The sequence below is a fragment of the Lemur catta genome, chromosome 8, assembly GCF_020740605.2.
Source record: "Lemur catta isolate mLemCat1 chromosome 8, mLemCat1.pri, whole genome shotgun sequence".
NCBI classification, from domain to species: Eukaryota; Metazoa; Chordata; class Mammalia; order Primates; family Lemuridae; genus Lemur; species Lemur catta.
Genome location: NC_059135.1, coordinates 6,835,311 through 6,855,187, shown reverse-complemented (window position 1 = coordinate 6,855,187; position 19,877 = coordinate 6,835,311). Strand labels below are relative to the sequence as shown.

At 59.2% G+C, this 19,877-nt stretch overlaps 1 protein-coding gene across 2 annotated transcripts; it reads left to right on the top strand.

The window, feature by feature from the left end:
* Window positions 1-14,051: 14,051 nt before the first annotated feature.
* On the top strand, window positions 14,052-19,492 carry PRSS56 (serine protease 56). 2 transcript variants are annotated; one of them, XM_045559634.1, is made up of 13 exons: window positions 14,052-14,363; window positions 14,998-15,105; window positions 15,502-15,555; window positions 15,668-15,857; window positions 16,250-16,349; window positions 16,442-16,601; window positions 16,804-16,946; window positions 17,176-17,338; window positions 17,525-17,698; window positions 17,785-17,949; window positions 18,054-18,116; window positions 18,463-18,569; window positions 18,982-19,492. In XM_045559634.1, the coding sequence occupies exons 1-13, from the start codon at window positions 14,264-14,266 to the stop codon at window positions 19,270-19,272; spliced, it is 1,818 nt and encodes a 605-aa protein (XP_045415590.1). In that variant the 5' UTR covers window positions 14,052-14,263; the 3' UTR covers window positions 19,273-19,492. The 2 variants fall into 2 exon arrangements, with proteins under 2 accessions (XP_045415590.1, XP_045415589.1); XM_045559633.1 differs by having other exon boundaries at window positions 14,129-14,363; window positions 17,522-17,698.
* The last annotated feature ends 385 nt before the right edge of the window (window positions 19,493-19,877 follow it).

Genomic DNA, 19,877 nt, shown 5'->3' with positions numbered 1-19,877 from the left:
GGGGATAGAGGAGGGGGAGGTCGCACCCTTGGCAGTCAGACTAGTTGTGCCAAACCATGGCCCCAGTGGAGACCCCCGAGGCCCGGAGACACAGGTGTGCGCACAAACACGCACACGCCGCAGAAGGCCGGGGCGGGCCAGGCCGCTGCGGGACTCCTGGCCGGCCGCCCTTGACGTCAGCGGCCGGGCCGTGACGTCCCCGCCCCGCCCCGCCCGCTGCCGTCCCCGCCGCGGGGTGCTCCGTCTCCGCCTGACTGCAGGCGACTGGGAATTGCACATCTGTCTTGTCGGGAATTAGTTCATTGACTCGAGCGGCCCAAGCTGCCGCAGCGACCTCGGCGGTGGCTCCCGGGAGGGGCTGGGCGAGCGGGCTGCCTGGCCGGCGGGGGCGCTCCCCTAGCCTGGCGGGGGGCACCGAGCACTGCGCTCTCTGAATATAGGTCACTGTCCCGCTCTGCCCTCCCTCCCCCGGCACCCGGAGCACTGAGACCTGGGGCCTGGCGCCCGCCAGGTGGACCGGGGGTTGCGGGGGCTGGCTGCGGATCGGGTCCCTGCGGACGCGCTCGCTGCCCGGCCGCGCCCTGCCCGGCGCCCGCTCCTCCTCCCGCGCCTACTTTCCGCACCTGCCCTCGCGGGTGGCCTCCGCCCCTCCTCCGCACCCGCTTCCCCCGCCGGTGCCGGGAACAGCGGCCGATTCCCGAGCCCGGGCGGTGCGGCGGCTGTCGCCTCCCCGCTCCCCCGGCTCTCCTTCACCCTCCGGGAGCGCGTTCCCCGGCCCCTGGGGCGCGGAGCCACCGCAGGCAATTTGTACCACTGAGTTAAGCGCCCGTGAGGTTTCTTCCCGCCCTCCAGCCCTTGCCTCACGCGCTCCGCTCGGGCCCGCCTTCTCCCCAGTGGGCCCGCGGGGCCTGTCCCTCCCTGTCCTTCCTTCCATCCTTAGGTCACCCTCTTCCTCCCCTCTGCTCTTTCCTTCCTAACACGCAAGACACAGCGCCGGAAGTCAGGCTCTCAGAGCCTCGGGCATGTCATTTAACCTCTCTGAGCCCCAGCTGCCATCCGACACTGAGAAGAATAAAAAGAACCTGCTTCACTGGGTAAAGTTGAATGGTAACATGTAAAAAGGGCCTAGAACTTAGATTCTGGTAACGGATACGTTGTGGTTTTACACGGGGGAGGCAGAACTCCTGGGGATGTGACTTCTCTTGAAAGACCCTGGGCACTTAGGCGATGAAAGCGCCACACTGAGGACTGTGGTGACATGAAGGGCCATAGAGTCCGGTGGGGCTGTCCGGCTGGCGAGGCTGGGGTCCTTCAAGAGGGGAGGCTCACCCACACCAGGGCTCCCACCCTGAAGCCAGTCTTCCCCTCCTCCTGCTCCTACGCGGCCCCAACGGTGACCCAAGGCCCTCTCATTAATTCCACACCTTTGCTTAGCCCCTCCCTGTTTCACAGATTGGCAACTTAATCCCAAACACTTAATCCTTGAACAGTATCATCCCCATTTCTCAGATGGGAAAGCAGAGGTTTTGAGAGGTTAAGTGACCTGCCAAAGACCTTGGGATTTGAACCCAAGTGCTCCAGCTTCAAATGTCACCTGCTCTCCAATATTCTACCTCCCCTCCTAGGACCACTTAGTTGCTAGGAGACAGCAAGCTGGTAGTTACTATGGGAACCAGGCTGATGGGAAAAGGGGAAAGAGTTGATGTCTAGGAGCAAGGGGAAGGCTCTAGGTGGGTTCCATGGCCCCTTCCCTGCCCCTCCCAGGGAGGCAGCTCTTGGCTTTCGGCTCTTGGGTCTGGGTTCTGCAGCAGATGTTCTGTGACAGGGCCTGAGAGCTGCAGTGATGGTGAGTTACCCTGCACAGTGCCCTTGCCAACCAAGAGCCTTGGTGGAGGATGTGGTCCCAAAGATGGGTCTTCAGGGCAAGACAGGCCAGGCAGCCTCGTGCTTCCCCACATTAGCTGCAGACAGCTGAGCAGAGCAGACCCTCTCCTTGGGAAACAAGAGACAGGGAGAGCATGACCATGGTGAGGCACAGAGCCATGCCAGAGGGCTCTGGACCTGGGCAGACACCTCAGTGTCCTCATCTGTAAAATGGGGGTGATGCTACCCCCTCTCCCACTGGCAGTGTGTTGAGAAAATTGACAAAGATACAAAACACTATGCCTGCCACATAGACTTCACTCACTGTGTGACCTTGGACAAGCCACTTAGCTTCTCTGAGCCTCTGTAAAATGGGATATTAATAGATCCTACCTCATAGGGTTATTGTAAGGATTCAAAGAGTGAATGCAGGTAAAGGGCTTCGAACAGGGCCTGGCAGGCTTTGAGGACTATCTATACTGTTAGGTCTTCTATTCTTACAGTAAATGCTCATCAGCCCCAGGGGAACAGGTCGCTCTGGACCCAACTCCTTCCCTCTCTTTCCCTGTCTCAAGAGAAAAGCCTTCTGCTGCCCCTCACCCCTTGCCAGGCACATGAGAAGCAGAAGTGAGAAACAGGACTCTCAGAAACCCCAGGCCTCCCCTGCACCAAGGCCCGAGGCCTCTGCTAGGCCCCGCTGCAGGGACTCAGAGGCTGGGAGGCTGGGGCCGCAGGGAGTGGGGGTGGCGCCAGCAGCTAAATTTGCTCATGACTAGCCTGTCAGTCCCTTAATCTGATCCCCGAGGAACAACGCAGAGGCTTCACTCTGGATGACAAACAAGGAGGGGAGAGGCCTGCCCTGCCTGGACTCCGGGTGAGTAATGGCCTTGCATTAAGATATCAGGCCCAGCCAACAAGAACGTGCCTTCCCCCAACAAGGCCAGGAAGAGCTTACAGAGAGGAGGCTCCCTGAAGACTGAGCCCCTGGGAAGGGCTGGGATGCTGAGGGATTTCCAGAGACATTTTGGGAGCAGGGGGCAGGGTGAGGGACACACAGAGAGACAAGCCACAGAGATGCCCTGAAACAGAGACACAGCAGGGAGAAAAGAGACAGAGAGGAGGGAGGGAGAGAGACAGTAGAGACAGAGGCTCACTGAGAGACAGAGAGAGGGGCAGGGGTGTCAGAAGACAGAAGCCCAGACAGAGGTGGCAGAGAAAGGAGAAGGAGAGAGGGCAGAAGGACAAAGAGACAGACAAGGGCTTGGAGAGAAGGGAACAGGTGGGAGGGGAGACCCTGCACTCACACAGGGCAAGGGAGTCTTAGTCGGCAGAGGCCAGGCTGAGCAGTCAGCCACCAAGCAGATTCAGACTCCTGTTGGGGGCTGTGTCCCCAGTCCCCTAGGGAGAGCCAGACTGGAAGCAGGGCTTCATGTCTGGCCTTTGATGTCCCTCTACTTGATCCTGAGGCTCCAGGGCATGGAGGGTACTGGGTAGGGAAGCAGTCCTGCAACCCTGGTGCCTACCCCGACCTTCACCTGCAACCCTGGCGCCTGCCCCCACCTTCACCTGCAACCCTGGCACCTGCCCCCACCTTCACCTCCAACCCCGGCGCCTGCCCCCACCTTCGCCTGCAACCCCGGCACCTGCCCCCACCTTCGCCTGCAACCCCGGCACCTGCCCCCACCTTCGCCTGCAACCCTGGCACCTTCCCCCACCTTCACCTTCAACCCTGGCATCTTCCCCCACCTTCACCTCCAACCCTGGCACCTGCCCTCACCCTCACCTCCAACCCTGGCACCTGCCCCCACCTTCACCTCCAACCCTGGCACCTGCCCCCACCTTAACCTGCAACCCTGGAACCTTCCCTGCTCAGATTCCTGGGGCTGCCCTCAGACGCCCCCCGCCTGGTTTAATGCTCTGCTGCCACCATCTTGAAATGCTTAATAATTGTTGAACAAGGAGCCCTGCAAATTACGTAGTGGGTCTTGCACTTTGCTCACTTGGAATTGCACAGTGGTAAAAGCTGCCCAGGTTGGTGGCTTGAACAGGGAGGGATGATTTGGAGACGAGGAAGGGCAGCTTTGGGGTAAAGGGGGCAGGGTGGAAAGAGCACAGGGGTGCAAGGAGAGCAGTGGGCTCACATCCTTGAGCCCCAGCAGGACCCAAGGCAGAGCGGCTGTGCCCTTCTGGATAGGCCTGAGGGAGAGGGCTTGGGCTTGTCGTGGGGGATGGGTGTTACTGGGGTGACCACAGTCACTGAGATCTTCCTTCAGCTGCCCCAGATCTCCCCGAATCACCCAGCTTTGGCCCGTGGTCTTGGTTAGCTCCCAGCCCTCCTGGGCTTCTGGAACGTGGTCCAGTGCTGCCCAGGGCATCCCGGTCCTTCAAGGCCTGCGTCTCTCACAAAGCACCACCAGGAGGCGCACCCACACCTGCTCTCAGAGAGCCCACTGGCCCAGAGACCATAGGTCTGGCGGGTGGTGGGGAGGGTCTGCAGGCCTGAGGCCTCACAGCTGAGAGCCCAGCAGGTGTCCCACCAAAGCCGCACTCCCCAGGGCTGCCCCAGCTCCACCCACAGTCAGCTTCTCTGCTCATGCCCTCAGTCCCACCCCGGAGTCCTGGGCCTTAGTGCCCCTTGGTGGGGCCTCACCTGCTGTGGATTCACTTCCTTCTGAGCCTCTGGTCCCTGCCTGAAGGTTCCAGAGAGTAACTGTTCCTAAACCCAGTTTGTTCAGACTCACCCAGTGCTTTAGTACTATTCCCAGCCACCCCAGTTCAAGGTCAGGCCTGGAGTCGGTACGTTCACCATGGACCGGCTCCCTGCACTGGCTCCCGTGTGTGTCCCTTGTTGTGTGCTGTGATTCCAACTGGGTGCCCTCTGCCCTCCCAGAAGAAGCAAAGTCCCTGAAATATATATTTTAAAATTTTTGTCCAGAGAATGCATCCAAATGATTCAAAAATCAAAGCAATTCAAAGTAAAAAGTCTCCCTGCCACTGCCATCCCCATGCCGCCTGGTTTCCTCTCCCACGCTGTACACCCCAGGTGGCCACTTTAATTTTGTGTGTAGTCTTCTAAAGGAAATCAAAATGTGTGCTCTTATTTTTTCTCCTTTCTTATACAAAAGGCAGCATACCTTGTACACTGTTCTTTTTTTTTTTTTTTTTTTCGCTTAATCTATCTTGACATTCTTTCCATGGCAATAGAGCCCTTGCCCCTGTTTCTAGTTGTGTAGTATTCCTCCAGGAGGCTGCACGCGGTTTATTTAACCCAGTCCCTCCTTGATCAGCACCTGACTTGTGGCTACTTGTTTTGCTCTTACTGACATTGTTGCAGTGAACATCCTGTACATCTGTCATTCTGTAAGCGTGTTTTTGTATAATACATGTTTGTTGGATTAAATGCCCGGAAGTGGGAGTCCTAAAGAGTAAGAGTGTGTGTGATTCCAGTGGCTGTTGCCGGTTGCCCTCGGTGGGATTTATACCACTGGACACTCCCACCAGTAATGAACGAGACTGTTTCGCAGCAGCCTCACCAAAAGAGCATACTGTCAAACTTTTGGATTTTTGCCCCGAATTCACTTGTGTTCACTGCTCTCTGCCCCTAGGAAACCTGCCCTGACCTCCAGGCAGTAAGCAAGCCCCTACCCACCCCTAGCACTCAGGGCTTCTCCACGGCTGTGTGCATCTGAGATGACCTACTCCACCGTTACTACTGTTGTTTCTTTAACGTTTACCTGCCAGCAGCCCATGAGCCCCATGAGGCCAGGGACTATACCGCAGTCCCCACACAGCACAGGAACATCATGACGCTGAATACACCTTTGTTGTCTGGGACACCCCCGTGTGTGCCTTGTGCCCTAGTAGCTGCTTTGCACAGGTGGTCTAAGCTGAGCCTCTCCACACCTTATGAGGAAGATCCTGGTATTAGCTCTATTAGACAGATGAGGAAACTGAGGCTCAGAAACAGGAGGTGATTTGCTCAAGGACTCACAGCTGGTCGGTAGGAAGATGCTTTCCCCTCATCCCCTATTCCTCCTGAGACGCTGGCTGTATTTCTTCCTTACTCTAGTCCGTAGGCCCCCAACCTCTAGGAGGCGTGGTCAGACCCAGGTCCGAGCTCCAAGCTCAGGATTGGCCCCTCCACACACGCGGTGATGGGAGCCAAGCCGGGGACTGGCCTGAATCTTTCAGGGGCTTTGTCAGCCTGCAAGGTTGAGTCCCCCGTACAGTGGCAGTGGAGTGGCTGGTGGCCATGCAGTTGCTAGAGCCCCTTCCCAGAGGCCCTGTGGCTGTGCTGGCTTTGTGCCCAACTGTCACTCTCTTCCCCAGCAGCTCTTCGTAGTGGCTGCCTGCCTCCCTGCCTCCCATTAATCATGTGTGCAGGATTTATTTTCTCCAGCAATTTATTTCAGCAAATGCAATCTGGGTGTGCCCGCAGGTGGGCAGGATGCTCTGTTGCTGCCTGAGTCATGGAGCCCGGCTTTATTATGAGGTTGACAGGCACAATTTGCCAGCTAGCACCTCCACAGCAGCTGCCAGGCCTGGCCAAGTCCCAGGACAGGACACTAGGGACCCCAGGGACCGTCCCCACTCCCATGTCACTGTGAACTTCGAGGTCCCATAGGCCTGGGAGGTGCAGCTTGCCACCCTTTCTTTGCCGGGGTTTTGCTGCCCCTACCAGAACTAGCTGCCTACAGGGGTGTGGGGCAGATTAGCCCCCTCCATCCTCAGCCTGAAACAGGCAGTCAGAGGTCTTTTCTGAAGACTCAGGGGGTGGCTCTTTTCAGTTTCCTGATCTGGGGAAGGGGGAGTCTTCCTGCTGAGCCACCTCCTCCCCCACGCTGCTGGGCAGTCCAGCCCTGATTCCCATGACAGTCACGGAGGGAAACAATCAACTAATGCAAACCCTGCCACCCGCATCCCCACACCCACAGCACGTGTCCTCCGTTCTGGGGCTCCCTGTCATGCCTTAGTCACCCTGTGGCCCTCTCAGGCCGCCAGGTGCGGCAGCCTGGGCTAAGTAAAACGACATGGCTTTGAGGCCAGGGCAGGGGCAGGGGAGGCCCAGCCATGATATCGGGTCTGGAGCCGGTGCTCAGGCCTCGGACGCAGAAAGCGAAAGGGCTGTGGGCAGCAGCAGGCAGGGTACCCACCTGGCCTGGCCCTCCCCAGCCCTTTGCAGCCTCCCCATGCCCCCACCCCTGCAGTGTCCCAGGGGCCCAGGCCCCAGCCTGCCCTGCCCGACCAGGCTGCCTCTAATGCTGCGGATAATTCCTGCTGTCGCAAAGCCATTACCCTGCAAATGGGCTGGCTTCAGCGTACGTGTGTGTGTGTGTGTGTGTGTGTGTGTGTGTGTGTGTGTGTGCGCGCGTGCGCGCGTGCTGGCGAGCACGGGCACACATGTGTGTGCAGGAGAGGGGGTGACTGCAGCACGCAAAGTGCCTTGTTTATGCCTCGCTCACCCCTGTAATTGCCTCGGGGGGATTTATTGGCTTTGTATGCTCGCCCTGCACCCTCCATGGCCTTCGCCTCTGGTCCCTGCCCTGGCCTCTGCTGGACCCTAAGTGATGGGGCTTGGAGCTCTTGGCCGGGGGGCTAGGCACGCCCAGCCCAGGGCGGTGAGGCCTTGCAGAGGGGCCCCTGATGTGTGTACGCACCCAGTCCTACTCCAGCCCTGCAGCTGGACTCAGAAGCAGAGAGTGGCTGGGGCACCCCCACGAGGCTTCCCAGACCTCAAGGGCCCTGAGGAGTAGCGCCAATCTGGGGGTGCAAGGTGGATGCAAAAGGGACACTGGAGAGACTTTGGTGGCACCTGCGGCCATGGTTTCTCCTCTTCCTCTTCCTTCTGGCTCCTGGACCCCCACTGTCTGCTTTGTCTGCCATCTACAGACCCCCACCTCCATTCCGCCCCAGGCGTCCTCCCAGCTGTTCTGCTAACCCCCTCCTGCCTCACACAGCCAGGCCTCCCGCAGGGGGAGGCAAAGCATTGATCCCAAGCTTCTCATTTCAAGAACCTTTGACCTTTGTGTCCATACTTCAGCACACTCCTGCAGGGTCAGCAGTCAGGAGGCACCTGTGGACTCCGGAAACAGAGCTGGGCAGAGGTCAAGGGTGTGGCTCTTAGCAACAGGCAGAACAGTTCTCAATCTCTTCTCCTCCAGTTTCTAGCAGAGTGGTCTTGGCCACGTCACTTAACTTCTCTGAGCCTCAGTGGCCTCCTCTGCAATATGGGTCTGAGAACACCTGCCTCAAACAGTTATTGTGAAGGTTAAATACACAGTAATATAGCAAACTACATGAAATTGCCTTTATTCAACCAGCTTTTGACATTAATAAATATTAATTGGGTGAAACACTGCATCAATAAACTCTATATCATTGATAAGGTTAATGCCTGCACTTTTCTTTTGTACTCTCGATGTTTTGTATTTGTATACATGCTACCTGCTGATTTTAAAGAATTCAAGGAACACAGGAAAGCACAAAGAAGAAAGTAAAAAGCAAAACAATAAAAATAAATCTCAATTTCAGGAATTAAGCCATCCTTAATGAATAACCACCATTTCAGGCAATCTCTTTTTGCATTGATACAGATAGAAGTTTAGAGAGATAGATTGATAGAAATATTGCTATGAGTAGGAATCCTATTGAAAATTTTAATACAATTTATTAAACCCAATTTTAGTTTATGTTAACAAAAGAAAATGAGTGGAAGTAACGCCGAAGGGAACCACATGACTCTAGGAAACGTCTCTTTATCACAGGGATAGTGTTTTCTAAAAAGATCATGTTAGCAAAAAGATTTGAAAGCAACAACAGTGGAAATATTAAACAGGAAGAGTCTATTATGTAGGAGGAGGGGAAAGGTGAATACTATGATAGAAATTGAAGGTGTTAAATTAGCAAATTTCAAAGAAACACAGCTGACACCCAGATTGAGAAAAGGGAAAGAAAACTTACGAAGAGAGATCACATGAGAAAAAGAAAGAAAAGACAAAAGATGCAAAAAGAAGAACAGGAGAGGAAACAGGCGGAACCGTGCAGTGGTTTGCAGGCTCCTCATCACGCAGTTACACAGGGGTCTTCAGTGGCATGGGTGGTGGTCTGGCAGCTTCCACGTCCCAAATATTGGGTGAGAGCGAGGGGAGAGGCTGGGGGTCTCACCAACCACAAGTGAGTGAGACCTTGCATGCAGGTTCCACGACTACCCCATTCTTAGAGAGAAACTTGAGGCCGGAACTCTGAATCCCAGCCCGAGTGGCCTCTCATCCCAACAGACCCTGACCTCAGCTGCCCTTACACCCCAAGGCATCAGCTGCTGGCTCACGGCCACCTTCATGCCTCTAGGCTACCTGTGGTCAGCAGAGCTGGCGTAGCCGCAGGTCCCACTCTCCTGTCTAGGGACATGGCCTCCAAAGGCAGCTTGGTCGGTTCTTGGGTGAGTCTCCCTCCTACCCCCCTTTTCCCACTCTCCTGGAGAAGTGGGGGTTGGGGGGGGTCATGGTAGTTTGAGACAGAGGGAGGGACAAGCATCTCCGTGACACAGAAGTCCTAAGGAGGGTAGGAAGAGGAGGGCCCTTCCCCAGGGCACAGCTGTAGAGATGTTTCCGCCCCAGGGCAGCAAGTGTGTGGGTCTCTCCTCTCCATTTGCAGTGGCTGAGCCCCCAACCCCCACCCCAAATACAAGAGAGGGCCGCTGGGCTCCAGCGAGGAGGCTTCGGGGCTGACTCAAGTCACCTGAGCCCACAGGAACCTGCTGGGGTTTTTCCAGAGATAGTGAGGAGGTCCAAGGTCCTTTCCCTCCCTCTCTTGAAATGGGGGGGCTGGGCCAGCACTTCCCTTTGCCTGTGGGAGGGGTCCAGGGGGAGGAGCTGTGGCCTGGGGAGACACCCAGGGGCAGAGGCATGATCTGTGAACTGCAGGCATGTCGTCCCCTCCCAGGCAGGAGAGGTGGGGCCTGGAGGGAAGGCGGTGAAGGGGGAAGAGGAGAATCCAGGGGCCTTCCAGGTCCCCTGTGCATCCCCCCTGCACCCTGGACAGTCAGTCTGCCCCCATGAAAGGAGGAGGAGGGTGAGCATGGGACAGCAGGGGGGGGTTCCTCAGCTCTGTACCTTAGCTCTAAGCCACGTTAATTCCCTGTATCTGGCAACAACTGCATTAAGGGCTGGTGTCCACAGGCCCTCACAAAATGTCACTTCTTTTCCCCGACCCCCTGACTTGGAGGAAGAGGATTGGCCAGGCCTGCTAGAGAAGGGTGGCCCCGGGGCTGGACAGACTGGACTGGGCGTGGACAGCAAGGATGGCCAGAGCAGAGTGGAAAGGGAGGCGGCAGGGGTGGAGAGAGCCCAGGGCTGCTTTGGGCGGATTGAGGTTGGAGAGCCAGGAGGCAGGAAACTCAGCCCTGGGGCAGCAGGGGCCAGCACTGACCATTCCTTCACTGGCACATGCCTGTCCGTGTCCCACTCCGGTGAGGTCCTGCAGCAGACAGACAGTGACTGACCAAACTCACCCTGAAGACAGCTCTGACCCTTACTGGGGAATCTCAACTGAAAACAGCTTCATTTTCCCAGGCCCTGCTCTCTCCTGTGCGGCTAGGAGACCCCTTTCCCACTGGAAGGGCTGCTCCCTTCCTGTTGGGCCAGATTCTGGGCCTTCCTCCTCTGGTTAGACTCTTCTCCTGGCCATTGTTCATTGAAATTCCAGTCTCTGGCGGAGTGTGGCAGCTCCCCGCCTATAATCCCAGCGCTTTGGGAGGCTGAGGCGGGAGGAGGGAGGATCACTTGAGGCCAAGAGGCTATAGAGAGCTATGAGCCACTGCACTGGAGACCTGGTCTCCAAAAACAAACAAACAGAAACTCCGGTCTCCCTCTCCATTCTCCCCTCCCCAGGGGCTGGCCAAGCTTCAGGCCCTAGTTGGAGGAGGAGCGGTGGGCGGGACTCTCCCCTCTGGTGCTGGGGTAGGGAGAGAGGAAGGGATGCTGGGCTCCTGACCTGCCTGGGCCAGGGGTCCCCAGAACCACGGCCACTGCCCTACTGCCGCTCAGACCTGGCACGAGCAGCCCCAGCTGCCCGAGACGGAGGGCTCACTCGGGGAGGCTGCCCTGGGCACAGGGCCTGGTGCCCAGCAAGGCCTTGCACTTGGTTTAATGTTCTGCTGTTGCTATTTTAAAATTCTTAATAATTGGGGTTTTTTAAAATTAATTTTCTTTTACAAAATTATGGAGAGAAGGAAAAATTTTAATAAATTTTCATTTTGCACTGGGACCCCAGCAAATTATGCAGCCAGTCCTGCCTGCCAGATGTGTGCATTGTAGCAATTGCAGCTGGTGGCATCATACTGTGCTGCACTTTGCCCCCCACGCTTCAGGGATCTCCAGAAGCCTGAAGCCGCTGGATTCATCCACCCTCAGGGCAAACACTCAGGCCTGGGGCACACGTGGGATCCTAGACCCATCTGCTGATTCTTAGAGACCAGGAGCCTCAGAGTGGGGGTGGAGAGCCCCGCCCCATTCAGCAGCCCCCCACACCATCGCTGCAGGAGTCCCTGCGGGTGAGTCCTCTGGCTCAGCTGACATCCAACTGGGCACCGAAGTGCGAGCCTGTCCCTCTGGAGGCTCCCCGTCCTTGACCCTGGAGTTCCTTGATTGCTCTTGGGCCACCACCCCTCCTTTCCAGCTCGGCTGGGGAAGCCAGGGAGGATGCTGTGCATCTATTTTCCTCCTCTTGTATTCTTATTTTCTTGGGGTAAGGGGCTGCGGGGAATTGCACAGATTCTGACCCGAGCCGCTTACTGAGGGAAGGTCTGGGGCCTGCTGCTGGTGCCCACTTAACTAGACTGTGGGAGATTGAGCCCCTTCTACCAGGCAAGAACACCCTTCAACATCCTGCAACATAGACAGGATTGCTTTGAAGAAAATACAAGAAGGTTATGTGACAAAACAAGAGGAACTGCAGGGACAATGGCCCGGACGGCCCCTCTGTGACATTTTGATGGGGGAAGCAGACAAGGAACAAATGCATGCATAAATAATAATAAATAAAATATGCCAGGCACCGCGGCTGTAATCCCAGCACTGTGGAAGGCCAGGCAGGAGGATCTCTTAAGGCCAGGAGCTTGAGATCAGCCTGGACAACACGGTGAGACCCCGTTGCTACAGAAAATAAAAAATTAACCAGGTGTGGGGTGTGATGCCCATAGTCCCACCTGCTCTGGAGGCTGAGGGGGGTGATCAGCTGAGTCCAGGCATTCAAGGCTGCCACTGCGAGTACCACTGTATTCCAGCCTGGGTGACAGAGTGAGACAGTGTCTCAAAATAACAACAATAATAATAAATGAAATAATTTCATGAGACATGGATTTAGATGTGTTTTTCAAGAAGTGACCTGTGGAAATGGACGAAACTGACCCAGACTTGGGTGGGGTGTACATAGAGGAGAGGAGAGGGCTCATGACCAGGCTGTGGGGACAGGAAGTCGGCAGGAGAGCCAGAGAGCCGTGGGATGGGGTTAGAGCAGAATTGCAATCCACACTGTGGGGTCCCCGTTTTTCTTTGGCAGTGGATGGGTTCTCACCCTGAGGTGAGTTGGGGCAAAAGGGACACAAAATAGAGACAGCAGCTCTGGTCGGATCGTTCCTCCTGCCACCCTGAAGGCTGTGGAGGCAGCAGGGAAGTGGGCAGCAGGAAGGCTCTGGCCTGGCATGATCCAAGGGGCAAGGGACTCAGGTGTCTGATGGGTGGCACACGCCCTCCTCGAGGAATTCCCCAGGGGCAGTGTCCACAGAGCCGCGTGGGAGCTTTGCTCCAGGCCTTTGTCCCCTCGGCCTGGATGCAAGCACCTGTGGGGCAGAAGCTCAGGGGACAGGTGTGAGGCTCACCCGCCCACCCGCTTTGCTCTCTGGGTCTTCCACCTTGATGGCTTTTCCTCGGAACCACAGATAATCTTCCCTTGGACACTTTCTCAAACCTCTGTTTATGCTTCAAACTCGGGCTGTGTTGAGCTAAGCCCTTCTCTGCCAAGAATTTGGAGATGGTGGGTAAAAAGCTACCCTGCAGGATGGACAGATACTCTGATGAACACGAGTAACTTCCAACTTCATAAAATTCACTCTCAACCATCCATACACAGACAGTATCCTCACGGCATCCCTGAAGCAGAGGTCTTGTCTGTATACAGCATGGCGTAACCAGGGAGGGGAAAGTGGGTTCGCAGAGTGGCGCTGGTGCATGGCGGACCACTGGCTTTCCAGGGAAGAAGAGCTCTGGCTCATAGCATTTGCTGATTCCTGTGATATAAATACTGCCACTAAAGTGACCCTAGGGTCACCAGCATGAATTGGGGTGTCAGGGTGCTTTTGGGGCCCCAGGGCATTTTGCAAGGTAAAAGGGCAGTCTCCCCTGCCCCAGGTGGGCAACTCCCAGGAGAGCTGCCTGTTTGTGGCCCTGCCTGGGAGACTCCAGAAGACTCCCTCCCGCCAGATCAGGGTCACAGCAACTGAGAACAATGCCGGACAGGCCGAGCTGGCACTGTGCAGGGATGGAGGGTCTGGGAGAGCGTCAGAAGCTGCTGGGGCCTGTTCTCCATGAACTGGGCCACTGTGGGCCTTTCATCTCACGCCTTCCTCCCTGCGCCATCCCAGCGTCTGCTTGCCTTGGCCTCTTCCCACTCCACCACCCCCAGTGCGGCAATTACGGCGATAATTAGGCTGCTTTGATCATCCTTAGAAATGGCCACATTGGGGAGGGACGCTGCCAAGCAATTAGGGGCAGAGGGGTGGGGAGCTCAAGGGCTTCCTCAGGGGGTGGGGCCTCTGAGAAACCCCAGACACCCCCATGCTCCTCCCTCCAGGAGTGTCTGCCCCCAGCATAGCTGCAAACTCCTGGGGGTAGAGGCAGATGGGAATCCCCCCATCCCAGCCCCAGCGACAGGGCCCGCCCCTGCCCACCAGCCCCCCTCTGCCTGGCCCTCGGCCCAACCGTCAGCTCTTCTCCCCTGTCTTGGCCCCTTTGATGGAGCCGCAGAAACAAGGGCTCCTTTGACAGAAGGGGGGCTCAGAGCTGGGATGATGAGACTTCAAAGGTGAGGGTCAAGCCCACTACTCCATTCCCTCCCCCAATCCTGGCCGCCCTCCCATGCACACCTCCCCCCAGGCTGTCCTCTATATAGCCCCCACAGCCCCAGTCCCCTGTGGGCTCCTAGGAGTTAAGGGCCAGGTGAGGGACAGACCAAGGGAGGCGGATAATTTTGATGTAAGAGAACAGGGTCAGATGATTTGAGGGACAAGAATTCAGCGCCCAGGGGCAGAAAGGCAGTGGGAGGCGGGCACCAAAGGATCAGCGCCTGGAAGGTGGACCCTGAGGAGCCAAGAAGACGTGGTCTCTCGCTCCAGCTCCTGGTCACCATGCTACTGGCCGTGCTGCTGCTGCTGCTGCCCCTCCCAGACTCGTGGTCCGCCTGTGGGCGCCCACTGTACATGCGCCTGCCCCCCAGCACCCTGCAAGGTAAGCCCAGGCTGGTCCGAGGGAGCGGCTGAGGCAGGAGGGGCACAGGGAAGTGAGGTCTGGGCAGGCAGAGCGAGGAAGACGGGCTTGCCACTCCCGCGCTAAGGACTTCTGGCCACTTCTGCCCACCCTGCTGGAGAAGGAGCGGGAACTGAGATATAGGTAGGAGAAGAAGGAGGAAGATGAGGCTGGAAAGCGGAGCTGGCAAGCGCTGCCAAAGGGCATTTAGAGAAGGTTCCAGGCTTGGCAGAGGGGAAAAGACCCAGTGCAGCATACCCATGGCTGTCTGGGCCCCAAGGTGGGCAAGTTAACCACAGGCACTTTAAGTCAATAACCCTGAGTTCTGTAATGTCTGTATCTTTGGGGCGGTGGTTTTTTCTTTAAAAATTTTAAAGAAAGGCAATTTTCAAAGATTCCAGTCCAGCTGAGTTGAATTACAAAGATATCTTGTGCTGAGAATCTGGGTCCATCTGTTCTGGGCCCTGGGGCTCACTCTCCTCCCAATTCCATCCCCGTGTTCAGGGAGCCCTGCCTCCCCCAGGGTCTCCCAAGACAGGGCTGAGGGCTGGGCCACCAGGGCTAGACTGAGGCTCTTCCCCAACCATGCATGATTTTGTGCCCTATGTCCCAGCAGTTCTGTCGGCCCAGGGGACACAGGCGTTGCAGGCGGCCCAGAGGAGCGCCCAGTGGGCAGTTAACCGAGTGGCGATGGAGATCCAGCACACGGTGCACGAATGCCGAGGTTGTGCCCACATGCCACCCCCGGCCCCAGGGAACGTGCACTCACTGCCCTGGGCCCATTCTCCTGTCCGTCCCCATCCCCATGACCCCCCTTGGGACTTGACTCCTCTCCTGGGGGGAGAGACCGGGTGGGGCTGCAAGGAAGACTATGCTTGCTAAGGTGTGTCCAAGTGGAAAGGGCAAGCCGGGCTTGGGCGCAGCGCGTGCAAAGGCAGGGAGGCAGAAGCAGTCTGGGCTCGCCATGTGAACCGTGAGAAGTTCTCCGCTGCGGAAATAGAAACTGAGCTAGCGGGTGGGGACAAGGGGAGCGGTAGGGGGATAGAGCATTCAGGCCCAGGCGAGGGTGGAGGACAGGCAAGCGGATGGCAGTTACACTCACAGATCTGTTTCTCAGCAGGACCTGGGCGCTCCAGGCCTCAAGCCCCCCTCCTCCAGGGCCCACCTGAGCCAGGTGAGGCTGAAAAGGCTAGAGGGGCAGGGTGAGGACAGGGTGGGCCTAGGGTGGGCCTCCATGGTGAGGACAGCCAGAACTGTCCCTCGTGACACCACTTGCGCCTTTCTAGGGCCGTGTGGCGAGAGGCGCCCCAGCACTGCCAACGTGACGCGGTCTCACGGCCGCATAGTGGGGGGCAGCGCGGCGCCGCCCGGGGCCTGGCCGTGGCTGGTGAGGCTGCAGCTCGGCGGGCAGCCCCTGTGCGGCGGCGTCCTGGTGGCAGCGTCCTGGGTGCTCACGGCGGCGCACTGCTTTGCGGGGTATGTCGGGCCCCCAGACCCCTGCCCAGCCCGGGGCCCCAGTGCCAGGTGCAGCACCTGCGGGTTGTCTGGCGTGGGACGCGCGGAGAGCCGGTCTCTGCTGCCCCCTGGCGGCGGCCGGCCCGGACTCCCGGGCTCCCCGGCCTGCAGGCGCCCGCCCCCGCACAGTCAGGGTACCCACCCGACACCCACCCGGAGCCGTGGCACCGCACCGAGCATTCGCCCCGAGGGAGCGCGACGCCGCCCCCGCGGCCCGCAGGTCCTACCCCCAGGCGGAGAAAGTCCAGCGTGCGGGCTCGCTGGGTGGCGCCCGGGGGCAGAGGGGTAGGGTCTCCCGAGGGCGTCGCTGCGTCCCTGTCCTTCCTGCGTATCACCCGCCGTTCGCCCCGCAGCGCCCCGAATGAGCTTTTGTGGACTGTGACGTTGGCCGAGGGGCCCCGGGGGGAGCAAGCGGAAGAGGTGCCGGTGAACCGCATCCTGCCCCACCCCAAGGTGAGAGGACAGTCCCCAGGCCCTCAGAGCTAGGAACAGCACCCCCACCCCACGCCTGCCTTGTTGACACTGCGCCGCCACCCTCTCCTCAGTTTGACCCGCGAACCTTCCACAACGACTTGGCCCTGGTGCAGCTGTGGACGCCAGTGAGCCTGGCGGGGCCGGCGCGCCCCGTGTGCTTGCCCCAGGAGTCCCAGGAGCCCCCCGCCGGCACCACCTGCGCCATCGCGGGCTGGGGGGCCCTCTTCGAAGGTATTAGGCAGGGCCTGGGTGAGCCGCGTGCCCTACGTGGGAAGAATGGGGAGATGGAGTTTGGGGAGGCCCAGCTGCCTTTGCAAAATGCTACCAGATCTTGCAAAGGGAGAGGACTTGGGGAGGGCAGTGGGAAGGGGACCCCCACAGCGGGGCTCCTGCCTTCCAAACCCGAGCCCTTCCTTCCACCCCTTCCCTGCAGACGGGCCTGAGGCTGAAGCAGTGAGGGAGGCCCGAGTTCCCCTGCTCAGCGCGGACACCTGCCGAAGGGCCCTGGGGCCGGGGCTGCGCCCCAGCACCATGCTCTGTGCTGGTTACCTGGCGGGGGGCATTGACTCGTGCCAGGTATGAACCCAGATTGATGGGGTGGGGGTGCCAGATGAACCGTTCCCCAGGCTCAGGATGGCTTCCTTTCCTTACATGGCCTGGCTATCTCTGAGCCTCTATGTCCTCACAGCTAAAATGGATACAAGTGGTAACCACAAAAGAGCTCCCAGCTGCCTTAACCTGTCAGGTGTAAGGAAGACATAACAGGGGGCAGGTGAATGAAGTGTCCTCTTTCTTGGCCCCACAGGGTGACTCTGGAGGCCCCCTGACCTGTTCTGAGCCCGGCCCCCACCCCAGGGAGGTCCTGTTTGGAGTCACCTCCTGGGGGGATGGCTGCGGGGAGCCAGGGAAGCCCGGGGTCTACACCCGAGTGGCTGTGTTCAAGGACTGGCTCCAGGAGCAGATGAACGGTGAGCACTCCCTTCCAGTACTCTCCTCCCCAGCGTGTCCGCGCACATAGCCCTGGGACAAGCCGTTTCCACCGGGCCCACGCCCAGCTCCCTTCTGCTACAGAAAAGCCTGTCTCCCTCCGGGGAAGGGCTGCAGGGTCTAGGGCCCAAAACGGGGTAAACTGGCCCCTGCCCCGCCCGCAGCAGCCTCCTCCAGCCGCGAGCCCAGCTGTAGGGAACTTTTGGCCTGGGACCCGGCCAAGGAGCTGCTGGAAGACGCCGCCGGGCTCTGCGCCTTCTACGCGCGCCTGTGCCCGGGGTCCGAGGGCGCCTGTGCGCGTCTGGCGCACCAGCAGTGCCTGCAGCGCCGGCGGCGATGTGGTCAGTCCCGTTCCCTGGGGCGGGGACGCGGGGCACTGGGCCTGGCCCACCTCTGACCGCCGCTCCGACCCTTGTCCTGCTCGCAGAGCTGCGCTCGCTGGCGCACACGCTGCTGGGCCTGCTGCGGAACGCCCAGGAGCTGCTCGGCCCGCGCCCGGGGCTGCGGCGCCTGGTCCCCGCCCTGGCTCGCCCCGCTCCCTCGCTCCGGGAGTCTCCCCCGCACCTCGCCCGCGAGCTGCGACTGCACTCAGGTATCCCGCGCCCTCTGGCCCCGCCTGACCCCTCCTGGCCCCACCCTGCGCAGCGGAGCCACTTTCCCGGGCCTAGACGGTCCCTTAATCCTGCACCTCCCCAGGATCGCGGGCAGCCGGCACACGGTTCCCGAAGCGGAGGCCAGAGCAGCGCGGGGACGCCACTGGTAACAACGCCCCCTGCGACCTTGGGGAGGGGAGAAAGGCACGCGCGGGGCTTCCCCAGGGCTCTGCGCTGGGAAACACGACAGCGCGCAACAGGGAGACCGCTTCCTCCTCCCAGTAGAACAGATGATTCTTGGGGGACTTGTGGCTTTGGGCTCTCATCAGTGTCAAACGGAGATACTCTGCCTGGTGTTATGGCTTAACCTCTCTGAGCCTCAGTTTCCCCGTCTGTAGCATGAGGAGGATAAGTCCCCCGTTGGGGGCTGTTCTGAGGCACTGGTGAGAGTCCCAGCCCCAGCTCCTCCGGAGGTTCGTTTTGTTATTCCCTGGACTCTCCCCTGCCTGCAGGCTGCCCTGGGCTGGAGCCCCTGCGACAGAAGTTGGCCGCCCTTCAGGGGGCTCATGCCTGGATCCTGCAGGTTCCCTCAGAACACCTGGCCATGAACTTCCATGAGGTGGGTCCCCAGGTTCCAGACTCCTTCACAGTGGCCTGGGAAGGCTGACCTGGCTGGAGCCCAGGCCAGAGAAGGTGCAGAGTGCACAGCGCTGATGGGTGGGGGAGAAGGGGGGTGCCCACCCCACAGCAGGAGGGAGGACTTTCCCCCTAGTAGCCTGGGGTTCCCTCTGCCCTGCTCTGGGGTGGCAGCAGAGAGCCCAGGGGACTGGAGTTGGAGGGTGGGCTGCTGCGTGTGAGCTGGGCAGCTGGGGGGATTTGGGGAGCAGGTGTGAGTGGAGGCGCTGGGGGCTGTCCAGGTGAGCAGGAAATGAGCAGGGGGAGGGGAGGGGAATGAGTCTAGGTGAGAGTTTCTGAGGTCCAGGAAGAGAGGAGTAGGTTTCTGGGCCCATGACCCCCTCTTTCTTCTGTAGGTCCTGGCAGATCTGGGCTCTAAGACGCTGACCGGGCTCTTCAGAGCCTGGGTGCGAGCAGGCTTGGGGGGCCGGCATGTGGTCTTCAGCGGCCTGGTGGGCCTGGAGCCGGCCACCCTGGCTCGCAGCCTCCCCCGGCTGCTGGTACAGGCCCTACAGGCCTTCCGCTTGGCTGCCCTGGCAGAAGGGGAGCCTGAGGAACCCCAGATGGCTGTGGGGCAGGGGCCAGGGCTGGGGAGGAAGGGGCACCACCTCCTCAGCCCTCAGATCCCCCCAGCCAGGCAGCCATAAGCCATGTCTGGATCCCCCGCCCCTGGTAAGGACCTACTGCTTTCAGGGGCTCAGAGGGGTTCAGGGAACATAATGACAAATTGTCACTGCCACAGTGGGCTGAGTATGTGTGGGTGTGTGGGTAGGGTGGGGTGGGGGTCCTGGGCCCCACATGTCTTCCCAGGTTTGCCATCAGAGAATCACAGCTGCTTTAATAAATGTTATTTATAATCCACGGAAATGACTCCAGAGCTTTCTTGGGATGGGGCCCAATGGGTGGACATTTAATCTCAAGGGTGGGGCCCAGGCAGGACCCAGTGTCCGGAAGCAGTTGGCAGGGGGCACAGAGAAGCCGCAGGGGGGATGTGAAGCCCCGTCTAAACCTATCTTCTGCCTCCCAAGAAGTGGCAGCAGCTGGCCTGTCTGTCACCCCCTGGCCATGGCTTACCAGCATCCGGTGTCTCCACCCGACCTCCACCCTCACTGCCCAGCCTGGGATCTTGGGCTCCTGCCCTGGCTGGCCAGGCCCCACCCGCTGCTCTGAGGTGTCCGGCTGTGTTTCCGGCTGCCTTGCCCGTCGCCCTGCCCCCACCCCACACCTGTCAGCTGTCCCTCCCACCCGCATT